General features: G+C 60.7%; 1 protein-coding gene across 3 annotated transcripts; it reads right to left on the reverse strand.

Annotated features, from left to right (window-relative positions):
* Positions 1-251: 251 nt before the first annotated feature.
* LOC133626347 (gap junction gamma-1 protein-like) lies at positions 252-6710 on the reverse strand. Of its 3 annotated transcripts, none has more exons than XM_062004658.1 (3): positions 6683-6710; positions 1285-2492; positions 252-1168 (listed from the first exon to the last, which is right to left on the reverse strand). In XM_062004658.1, the coding sequence occupies exons 2-3, from the start codon at positions 2465-2467 to the stop codon at positions 1161-1163; spliced, it is 1191 nt and encodes a 396-aa protein (XP_061860642.1). In that variant the 5' UTR covers positions 2468-2492; positions 6683-6710; the 3' UTR covers positions 252-1160. The 3 variants fall into 3 exon arrangements, with proteins under 3 accessions (XP_061860642.1, XP_061860640.1, XP_061860641.1); XM_062004656.1 differs by lacking the exon at positions 6683-6710 and adding an exon at positions 4816-4912; XM_062004657.1 differs by lacking the exon at positions 6683-6710 and adding an exon at positions 4816-4912 and having other exon boundaries at positions 1285-2495.
* Positions 6711-11048: the final 4338 nt, after the last annotated feature.

Raw genomic sequence — 11048 nt, forward strand, 5'->3', positions numbered from 1 at the left:
GGGGGCACTGGAGTGGCCTCGGCCAGGGACAGGGCCACAGAACAACACAGCCAGGGCTTTCCTGCTCTGCTGGGCAATTGAGGCTGCCCCAGGCGAGGGAGGCTGCCTTGGCCACGGCAGGAATGCCTGAGTCATCCCGGGGAGGGAGGGGGACAGCCCCAGGACAGGCGGGCAGCGCTGCCCTGGCCCAGCTGCGCAGGATTCCCTTCCCACCCCTTCCTCCCAAAGGACCGGATGCAGCAGTTCAGTACAAAACGTCTCCAGCCTTTACTAATATAGATATAAAAAAAAAAGAAGAAAAAACAGTGACAATCATTTCTGAGTAAAAAACAACACTACAAAAATCCCTGTGTGACCCAGGCTGAGATGATGAGAAATGCCCCACGGGCTCCTTGCCAAACCTGACTCAGGACACTGTGTCCCTCCCCCGTAGGACAAGAGTGTGGCCCCGTGCAGGGGGTCCCGGCCCCACGGCCAGAGTGGGAGGGGATGGGCTTTGGTCCAAGGGCGGCCGGCCAGGAGCAGGGCGGAGGTGGCGGGAAGGACAGCCCCTGCCCTCTGCACACACATTTCCAAGCAGGCCAGCTCCCCTGTGCTGCTCGCAGCTGTGCCAGGATGCCACGCAGCACATTTCCCCCTCCCCAGCCACACTGGCCCTTTTTCACAGAAGTGTGGCCGGGACCCCTTCCACCCCAACCATGCCAGCAATGCCAGCCCAGAGCCCTGCTCCATGCTAGCTAGACTCCCATGCTCAGCTCCCCTAACGCCCCATGTCACGGGGGCAACACTGGCATTGCCGGGTGGCAGCTGGCACAGGAGGGCAGGGGGAGGCGTGAGGAAGAGACGCTGTGGGAAATGGGTGTTGGGGAAGGGCAAGGGCGTGAAACAGGAGACAGAGGGGGCACGGGCCCAGAGCAGAGATGGGGAGCAGAGTATAAAAATGCCAGGGTGCACACGCTGACGAGTTTATAAAAATGTACAAAAATAAGATATTCCCTTTTTGAAAATTAAGTAGGAAAGTCTCCCATGGCCCCCATCCTCGTGCTGCCCACTGGGATAGGGCTGCCCGGCGGGCAGGCGTGCGGCACCTGCTGCCCGTGCTCTTGGCAGGCTGCCCGTCTTGTGGCGACGGCGGTGGCAGCCGCTGCTCCCTGGCGCGCTCACAGCCCTGCGGGGAGCAGAAGGCAGGTTAGCATCCACCCTGGGGGGAACAGCACCCCCTCCCCGGGGCGGCCCCCCTACCCCTGCCCCAGTCAGACAGATCCGCGCCCCTTCCCGGCTCACCCGTGGTTCTCTCGCAGGCCGCGGTGCCCTTCTCGTGGGCGAGGTTGAGGCGGTTCTGCTCGGCGGCCATGCCGTTGGCCTCGGGGCTGCTGCTGCGGGCAGGGCTGGGCAGCTGCGGCGGGGGCTGCAGGTGGAAGGCCACCTCCAGGTGCTCCTGGGCCAGGCGCAGGTGCTCGCGCAGCCGATCCAGCTCGTGTGCCGGGGGGGCCCCGGCCAGGGCAAAGCGTCCCGCTGCTGCCACCTGAGCCAGGCTCTCCCGGTAGTCCAGCTTGCCATCGGGCAGCGGGGCTTGTGGCGGTTCCTTCTTCAACGAGTGGTAGGTGGGGGGCGCGCCGGGGGCCTTCTTGGGGTACTGTGGTGCAGGGCTGCTGGCTGCCGGGAGCGGGGGGCCGTCGGGCTGGCTGAGGGCGTCCCGGATGCGCCCCACACCGAGGTGCACGAGCTCGCAGAGGTTGAGGAAGAGGCAGAGCCCGCTGACGGCATACATGACGAGGAGGAAGATGGTCTTCTCGGTGGGACGGGAGACAAAGCAGTCGACGGTGTGTGGGCAGGGGCTGCGGCTGCAGATGTAGGAGGGCCTCACCTCGAAGCGGTACAGCAGGTACTGCCCGAAGAGAAACGCCGCCTCCAGCAGCGAGCGGCACAGCAAGTGCAGGACGTAGGCCCGCATCAGCCCATCCTGCTTGATGCGGCGCCGGCCGTCGTGCTTCTCGCCGCCCTCTGGGCTCTTCTCTTTCTCCACCTCAATCTCTTCAAAGATCATGGGGTCTTCTTCGTTGTCATCCTCTGCCTCCTCGTAGTCGCGCCCAGCTCCCCGGCGCACCACGGGCATGCGTGCCCGCCGGGCTGCCGGCGCTCGGCGCCGCGAGGACTCAGGCATGCGGGCGATGCGGTGCATGGCAAAGCCCAGGTAGAGGACCGATGGCGTGGCCACCATGATGATCTGGAAGATCCAGAAGCGGACGTGGGAGAGAGGGGCAAAGGCGTCGTAGCAGACGTTCTCGCAGCCGGGCTGCTGTGTATTGCAGACGAACTTGCTCTGCTCGTCGTAGTAGATGGACTCGCCCCCCACGGCTGTCAGCACGATGCGGAAGACGATGAGGACCGTCAGCCAGATCTTGCCCACAAAGGTCGAGTGGTTGTTGATCTCCTCCAGGAGCCGTGTCAAGAAACTCCAGCTCATCCTGGCCAGGCAGTTGGCTTAAACCCTGCTGGGAAGGGGCAGGCAAACAGGCACTGAACAGCCCCCGCTGTGCCTCACTGGGCCACTCCAAACCACCAACCTCCACCCCAGCCCCGCTCCTCTCCCTTTCCCGGCTCCAATGTCCCTCCCTTACCCACTGGGTCCACAAACAGCCCTGCGTTGGCATCGATCTCCCCAAAATCGGGTCCCCTACCCAGTGTGTCCTCAACACACTCCCATCTGCATCCTGTTCCCGCCCTGTCACCAGTCAGGTAGGAAGAGAGGACGTCCCCATCCCCTGCAGGACACATCTGGGGGAAAAGTCAGCACAGTCAGAGTAAACAGCAGCACAGGGTAGTGTTGGCCGAGGAGGGTGAGGAGACACGCAGGAGACAGAACCACCTCCTCTGTCTGTGTGCCATGGCATCCATCTGCCACCTGGTCCTGGGCAGGTTCCCAACCAGCGCCGCACCCTGTGCCAGCACCCACATGCTCCCACAGGGCTCCCTGGGCCCTGGAGGCAGGTGGCACGCAGGCAGAGTACCAGCAGCCCCTCTGGCCATGAGCAGCGTGCCCCACCACATGCCCACGTTCCCTGCACTCCCTAGTGCTTTCCCTCAACAGTCGGCAGATAAGGAGCATCACTCTGCCCCATCAAACTCCTGCACCATGCCCGCCCTCCAGCGGCACCCCTACCCCTCGATCCTTAAGCATCCCCTCAAAGCCTGTGGCGGCTGGTGCTCTGAGCACCCCAGAGTCTGATGGCAACGGCTGGCGGGGGCAGTGGAGCAGGAGGCAGGAGAGCGATGGCAAAGGGCAGTGTGGGCCAAGGAATTGCACAAAGTCCTGGCAAAGCAGCTGACACCAGAGGTTGGGGAGGAAATTACGAGGACCACAGCACAGTTCCCAGCCAAAGGAGAAGGCACAAGAGGAGACACTCCACCACCACCCCCGGGTTCTGCGGTTTGCACATGAGCTGATGCAAGGGAAGCAGGTGGCGGGGCTTCCCAGGGCAAGCAGAGGGGACGTGTCCCCGTGGAGCCCCCAGTTTCCCCTATGCCTCGCCTGCTCTCCAGTCAGCCCCATGCCTCCATGCCCTCCAGTGCATGTCCCTGCAGATGATGGCTCCTGCAGCACTCACACCACTGTCAGAATACGAGAATCTTTTTGGTTTTGCTCGGCCTGCCTCCCAAGCACCATTGCTTAAACAGAAAAGCCCCTCCAGCACGGGCACCTGCACCTGAGATATGCTCTCCCTGACACCCTGGTGCTCAGCAGAGCCTGCTGAGCCATGGGAGGTGGCATGGGCTGGCACAAAGGCCCCAAACCCAGCCCATGAGGGCCACCATCCTACGGTCAAACACCCTGCAAGGTCTTGTCGATGCCTTGTCTCACTGGTGCAATGCCCTGTCCCCCAGGACCCCATGGGAATGAGGATGCTTTGTGTCTGTGTTCAGCCTTTGCCTGGCAGCAGTACACTGCCCTGGCCCCAGGGCAAGGGGCTGGGGCAGGGGGCCAAGAGACCAGTCAGAAGAGCAGCCCCTGGAGATGGCAAGCCTTGGGAAAGCAAAAGCACACACGTGGGCACTGCCGTGGTGGCCAAGGGAGAGTGACACCAAGACTGACTTCAGTGTGGGTCAGGAGCTGCAGTGGGCACAGCCAGGGCAGCACAGAGTTCCCCTCAACTTTTCACCCCTCTCCAGGGCAGGGCTTCCCTAGGGCAGGTAGCCAGAGCCCGTCTCTCTGCCGAGGGGGCCAAGCCACACGTCACCTCCCAGCCACATCACGGTGAGTCAGGACCAGCACCACGTGCCTTGGTTGGTCCCTCCACCGAAACTCCAGCCCTGCCGACCCCCTACCTAGGGTCCCCAGTGTCCCCTGCCCCAGTCTGCCCTCTCCGGGGACCCCAAGCTCCCCAGCCCACAGCAGGGCCCCCTATGCCACAGCCCACGCGGGGCTCACCCCTGCCTGCCCAGGGACCCCCGTCTCACTGATCCCAGCCAGCCCACGCAGGGGGCCGCCGAGCCCAGGCCAGCCCGGGCACCCCCATCCCGCTGACCCCGGCCAGTTCTCGCTAGGACCCAACGACCCCTGCCAGGTTGGGGACCCCCATCCTGCTGACCCCAGCCAGCCCCGGGGATCCGGTCCCCCAGCCGCAGCCCCTCCGACCCCAGACTGCCCGAAATCCCCAGCCCCCCCCCACTCCCCCCAGCTGCGGTCCCCAGCCTCCCCGACCACAGCCCACGCCCGGGGCTTCCTTCCCACTCCCCCCCCCCCCCCCCCCCCCCCCAGGGGTGCAGCCCCCAGCCCTCGACCCGCCCGCCCCACCGCTCCCGGTCCCCACTCACGGCGCGCCGGGACGAGCGGCTCCCGCCGACAGCGGCGGACAAAGCGGCGGAGCGGCGCGGCCGCCGCCTCCCGCCGAACAAAGGGGCCCGGGGCCGCCCCGCCCCGCGCCCGCCCGCCGGTACGCACCGACCGCCCCGCACCGACCGGCTGCCGCCCCCGCCCCGGCCCGGCCCCGCGCCCGCCGGCTGACTCAACGTCCGGGAGGAGCCTCCCCGGGCTGCGGGCGGCGGCCGGCCCCGGCCCCGGTCCGGCCGAAACTCGCCCCGGCAGCGCGGCTGTCGGCCACGCCGCAAACCCCGCTCGCCTGGCAACCGCCCAAACCCCCCCGGCAGCCCCGTCCAGCCCCCGCGGGCCGGCTGTCCCCCTTCGCCCTGCGTCCCCCTGTAGCTCGTTGAGCCCCAGCCTGCCGCCCCCACCGAGGTGCGAAGCTGCGGCACGCAGCCTCGGGGCCCGGCATAGCCCCCCGGGAGCTCAGCCACCCAGAGGAGCCCGCTCGGTGCTGCTGGCCATAGGGGAGGGGAGGGAAGAGGAGGGAGCCAGCGCTGCAGTCACCTGCACAAGAACCTCACGCCCTTCGGAACACCCAGTTCTTCCTCTCCCAGTGAAGAGGAATGATGGAAAAAAGGAAAGACTTGGTGGCAGCAGAGGAGAGGCAGCCCCTGGCATGGTGGGAACGTAGAGCTGAGTGTGCCCATGTGGTGGGAATGTGTGTCAAACCCTTTGAAGCGCATGTTGCTTGCTGCTCCTGCCGAGTCCCTGCAGCGGTACCAGGATGTGCACGCTGCATCTCCAGATGTGCCCTTAGAGAGTCATCACTGCTCATCCTGGGCAACACCAGGATGGGCAACAGCTCTCCCAAAGCCAGAGCAATGGTTGCAGTGGCTTTCAGTCACCAGCCTGGAGCTGGGGACTGTCCCTCACCAGAGCATCCCAGCCACTCAACTTTCTGCACTGCTAAAATTGGCTCTGGGGGAGTTTGTTGGGGCTGAGTCCCTGCGTTGGGCCACCCATGGCTGTGACGTCTTGGGCAGAGAACCGTGTCCTTGTGCCCTTGTGTGGGGACAGGGAGGGACGCTGGGCTGCCTTGTGCAATCCTACTAGTGAGGAGGAAGCTGGTGTCTGCGTAAGCTCGTAACAGAAGGCTTCTCACTGAAACACGTGCTCCCTCCTGCAGAAGGGTTTCCACACTGGTGGGTGCAGCCCCTTGGCCCACTCCCACAGGCAGAGCCACAGACTAGCTGGCTACAGGAGGGCTGGGGCAAGGAGCAGGGTGGGAAGCATGGCCACCACATCCAGTGTGCTTGCTTATTCTGGGCCCAGTGATTAACAGCAGCTTCCCCGACACTGCCCTAGGTCAGCAAGAGCCCACACACAGCCCAGGCACACGCTCAGTGCTCTTGGGCATCTGGAGCCCCCTCTAGGTGCCTGCTGCACCCTGAAATGTGCAAATGTGTGTGCATGAGAGGAAGGGGGAAAGGTCCTGTTTCAGGCTCTCTTCCTCAGACCTTCCCTGCTCATGGATGGGTCCTCCCTACCTGATGGCTTCACCCATATGGATGGAGAGCTGCAGCAGAAGGAAGAGGATCTGACCTGGTCGTGAAGAAGTAATTTTCCATTGAATCCTGTCCCATGCACACAACTGTGGCATTAACATTTCTGGAAGGGGAAATGTGTGTTGCCGATCCAGCAACAAATACTCTGGAAACAACTCCTGGCCAGGGCCTCCATCCCAGGTCAGCAGCAATAGGCAGAGGTGGATGCAGGGAGACAGTGATCCAAGCACAGAAACTCAAGCTTGTAAAAGGATGCAGGGAAGCATTCAGAGCCCAGGGGGGAGCCTGAGGGCTGCAGCCAGGTGGTACTCACAGTGTGGCACAGAGAGGTGGCAGCATGAGGGTCACTTCCCAGCAGGCTGTGGAGGTCAGGTAGCACACAGCCTGTGTTGAGTCTCCTGCTCTTGCCAAGTGGTTAAAGCAGCTTGGAGTTTTCTTTTCTCACAGTCACCTCTAGTTTTCAAGCACTCCCACATCTCACCTTCAGCATGGTTTCACCCCCAGGCTGCTGAGCAGTTTGCCAGAGGCAGGAGACTTATGTGATCCTTTGACTCTCGTACTCAGCACCTTAAGAACAAGCCCTCGTAGCAGCTTGTTCCCCGTGGAGACCATGACCCACTGAGGCACTGCAAACCAAGGCCATTGCACCCAGAAGGGAGCTGCCTGTTGGGCCAGGGCCAGGCACAGCTGCTGCAGCATTTCTGTGCAGCATGCCTCAGCCCTGGCCTAGGCTGTGGGGCAGAGCAAACTTCAGGAGGCCAGGCCAGAGGTTGGTGTCAGCCACCCACCATGGACAGGCCTTGCTGTGCTCACCAGCATCCAGCCTTTGGCATCAGAGCCTTCTTGTTTTCCCCATAGTGGTGCCCTGTGTGTCCCTGGGCTCTACCCTCATCTGGAGCTTGCAACACCCAGCTGCCTGCAGAGGCATCACTCCCTCAGCCTATGGCAGAGGGCAAAACCACAAGAGCCAGGAAAGGAAGGCAGTGGGCGAAGGGTGTTGCCCACCCTCATCCCATCCCACGTCAGCTGAGGCTGATAGAGCCCGTGCCCGTCATGGGCAGGAAGGATGTGCAAGACCAGCAGCCTTGTGGGGTCCAGCTCAGAGATGAACTTTGCAGAGGAAACAGGAGCAACCGTCACTAACCACAAAAACCAGGAGCAGCCCCAAACCACTATGGCTGTGGGGCAGAGCCAAGAGCTGGCAAATGCGTGGAGCATGGCAGGGCAAATGCATGGCACGGCAAGAGCAAGGGGATATGGCAATCAAGGAGATACAGCTGAGGGGGAAGTCTGAGGACAAAAGGAGAACATCCATTTCTGGGACAAATCCTACAGCCCAGGAGAGACAGAGCAAGAGCTCCCACAGGCAACCCCTGCTCGCTGCTCAGCCAGAGCACCACACTGGGGGCATCCTCTGGGACTGCACCACCAGACCCTGCCTCTGCTGCCAGTCACACAGTGCCAGGAGCGCGGGGCACAGCTGGCTCTCGACAGCAGTCTCAGTTCCGGCTCTAATCACTAGGGCAGGACGGGCTGGGTCCCTCCACGAGTGCCCCCGCTTCCTGGGAAGGCGGCAGCGCGGCAGATGGCGGGGCTGGCATCCCAGGCGCGCTGGCTGCCCGGTGGCACGGCCCTGCCCGGCGGGAGCTCGGCTCCACCTCCCGCAGCGCGGCCGCAGGTGGGCAGCGCACATCCCCGGCAGCAAACACGCTGTTCCGCGATTAAACAACTCATCTGGCACTGGGACAGGGAGGGGATGGCTCTATTAGGGACTGTTTGTCCTGATACAGGACAGCTCCACCAGGTTAATAACCTCCTGATAACAGGCAGGGGCACGCTCCATCGCAGAAGTGCAAAGGGCAATGACCGGCCCCTTTAACGCCAGACCAAAGAAGGCTGAGATGGCTTCAAAATAAAGTCCCTTTCCTTTCCTTCCCTGCTTGATGAAGAAGCACAACGGGGGGACATCCCACAGCCCCTGCTTACCTCCTTCCTGCTAAGGTTCCTTTGCCCCATTCGTGGTTGCTGACTTCTGCCTGGCTTAGGCATGGCACGGGGCACTCGGCCCAGGCTGTGCTCCCTGTGTTTCCCCCAGCCAGGCTGGAGGGCAGCCCCCAGGGAAGGAAGGGCTTGGGGCAGCCCCCGGGCCATTGCTTTGTAAGCAAGGTAAGGAGGGATGAAGCTGGCCAGGCAGGTCTGTGAGCTGGGGGGAATATGTGGCTTTTGCGGCTACATCTCCAGAGGCTGCAGGGATATTCTGCGAGAAGTAAATGACCGGTCCCTCCAGCCATCCAGATGGATGAGAAACAAGGCTTCATTAGCTAGATACAGTGCAACGGAAGTGACAGCTGACCACAGGCTACATACGCTCAAGGCAGTACTGCTTTAGAGGGCAGAGACACAGTAGAAAGGACTGAAATAGCCAAACCTGTGACTGAGGCATCATTTTCATTGATGAACAGCAAAGTAAGGTGGGACTGGTACATGCCCATAGAAAGCTTCAGGCTCATGGCAATGGCCAGCCTGAAGTATGAGCCCACATCTGCCTGCAGCCTGTCCCCAGAGCCCTGTGGCCACTCTTCCAGCTACACACACCTTGAGAAGAGCCTACTCCAGGCAGATGCAGGCAGAGGAATGATGAGATTCAGACCAGCCTTGCTCCATGTTAGCAGCTCAGCATCGGAGCCAAGTACACCCAGAAGAGGAGACAGGAAGAAAGGAGAAAACCCAGAGCACAGCTGGGGAACTGCACACTCAAAAGTGACAGGCAGAAGACATCTGCAGTTGGTTCAACAGATGCAAACCCTGGCTCTCCCATGCAGCCCCTGTTTCTGCAGAGCCATCAGTTGGGGCTGCCTGCAGTGCTGGAGTGGAGCAGCGTATCAGGGAGCTGATGCAATAAGGCCAGTTAATCCTGTCACCATTGTCTAGTGCAGTGAGCCCCACAGCAAAGTGTTCACAATCCCAGAATAACCACAAAGGGGTTAATCTGGTGGCAACCAGGACAAAACTCTAAGGGAAAACAAAACAAGGGTTTAATGAAAGGGGCAGGAGACAGGTTGGGGCAAGCCTGTGAGCTTCACTGTCAGTGCGGGGGCTGGAGGAATGCAGAAGAGCAGGCACCTGCTAACTGGACCAAGAGGCTAGTGCTGAGCTGAGAGCACAGACATGCAGAGACATGGCAAGGAGCAGAACTAAATGAGTAGTCACTTCTGCAGTAATACATGAGCAGAGCTTGAGAAGAGCTATGGACAGATCCATGGCTGAAACCTTTGGTTCTCAGTCCACAGTTTGTCGGGGCCCTGGACACACAGACAGGCACTGGTGTGGCAGAGCAAAAGGAGAATGGAGAAAATTCAGAGCACAGCTGGGGAACTGCACATTCAAAAGTGACAGGCAGAAGACATCTGCAGTCGGTTCAACAGATGCAAACCCTGTCTCTCCCATGCAGCCCCTGTTTCTGCAGAGCCATCAGTTGGGGCTGCCTGCAGTGCTGGAGTGGAGCAGTGTATCAGGGAGCTGATGCAATAAGGCCAGTTAATCCTGTCACCGTTGTGCAGGTCAGCTAAGATGGAAAAAGCAAGCTCCAGGAACAGGCTTCCTCAGGGGATCAGCTCACACTGAAGAGACCTCAATGAGCTGATCCTATAACTCCAGTTGTGACTGGCCCTTTGTGAAAAACACACCTATAGAAGGAAAAACTTCCACAAGCTTCTGAAATGGCAAGATGAAGACAGAAACCCCTTCCTGCTCTTTACTGGTTCATCTCTCTTGGACTCCTTCCCCTGGACAAAGTGCTAGGTGCTGGCAAGTGCTGCCACTGAGCACACTCATGAGTGTGATCTGAGATGGCTCCAAAGGAAGGGAGAGCAGTGGCCATATGCCCATTTAGGAAGAGGGGAGGAAGTGGAATGCATTGTGACATCTGCCTCGAGACAGTATAGATCTCGTCAATCAAGTCTGCAGAAGGCTAGATAAAAATACTGGCCACTGCAGGGCTTCAGCAACTCAGCTGCTTCTGGAAGCGACAGGAGAAAATCTAACAGTACAGCGACGCCAAGGCAGTGCCCAGCAGCTGCTGCAAGGCGGCCTTCAGGCCACGGCAAAGCGTGCAAACTGAACTTCCTGCTCTCCTAAGGCTGTGAGAGTGGCTTGAGCAGGGAGGGGAGCCTTCTCTCATCTGTCCAGGTGAGAGTGGAGCAGGGGGATGCTGCGGGACCCAATCACTGCAGTGTTCTGGGTGACAGAAACTGCAGCCACAGGCACCAGCTCTGGGTGTGTGGCAAGTCTGGATGTTGTAGAGGCTGTTGCACGCTGCTGGTGTGCTCTGTATCCAAAGGAAACAGGCATTTGGTCACTTGAGAGATACGTGTCTTTAAAGAAATCAAGATCACCTTGACCTAAGATAGGTTTTGTTATTTGCTCACATCCCCGAGGAGCTTCAGCTGCATCAACCACCACACACCACTTGCTCTTCCCAGGGCAGGGCGCATAGCCTCTGTGACACAGCAAGGCCAGCACAGGCAGCAGCATTGTTTCAGCTGCATTTTATCTCTGTGCAGGGGAGCTTCAGACAAGGTAAAACCTGGTACAGGGAAGAACCTGGGACAGGTACTCTCACTTCCACAGTGGCAACAGCTGCTGCGAGGTATGACTCTGAGGGCCAGGAAGCAACTTGC

Source organism: Colius striatus, chromosome 11 (assembly GCF_028858725.1).
Source record: "Colius striatus isolate bColStr4 chromosome 11, bColStr4.1.hap1, whole genome shotgun sequence".
Lineage (NCBI taxonomy): Eukaryota > Metazoa > Chordata > Aves > Coliiformes > Coliidae > Colius > Colius striatus.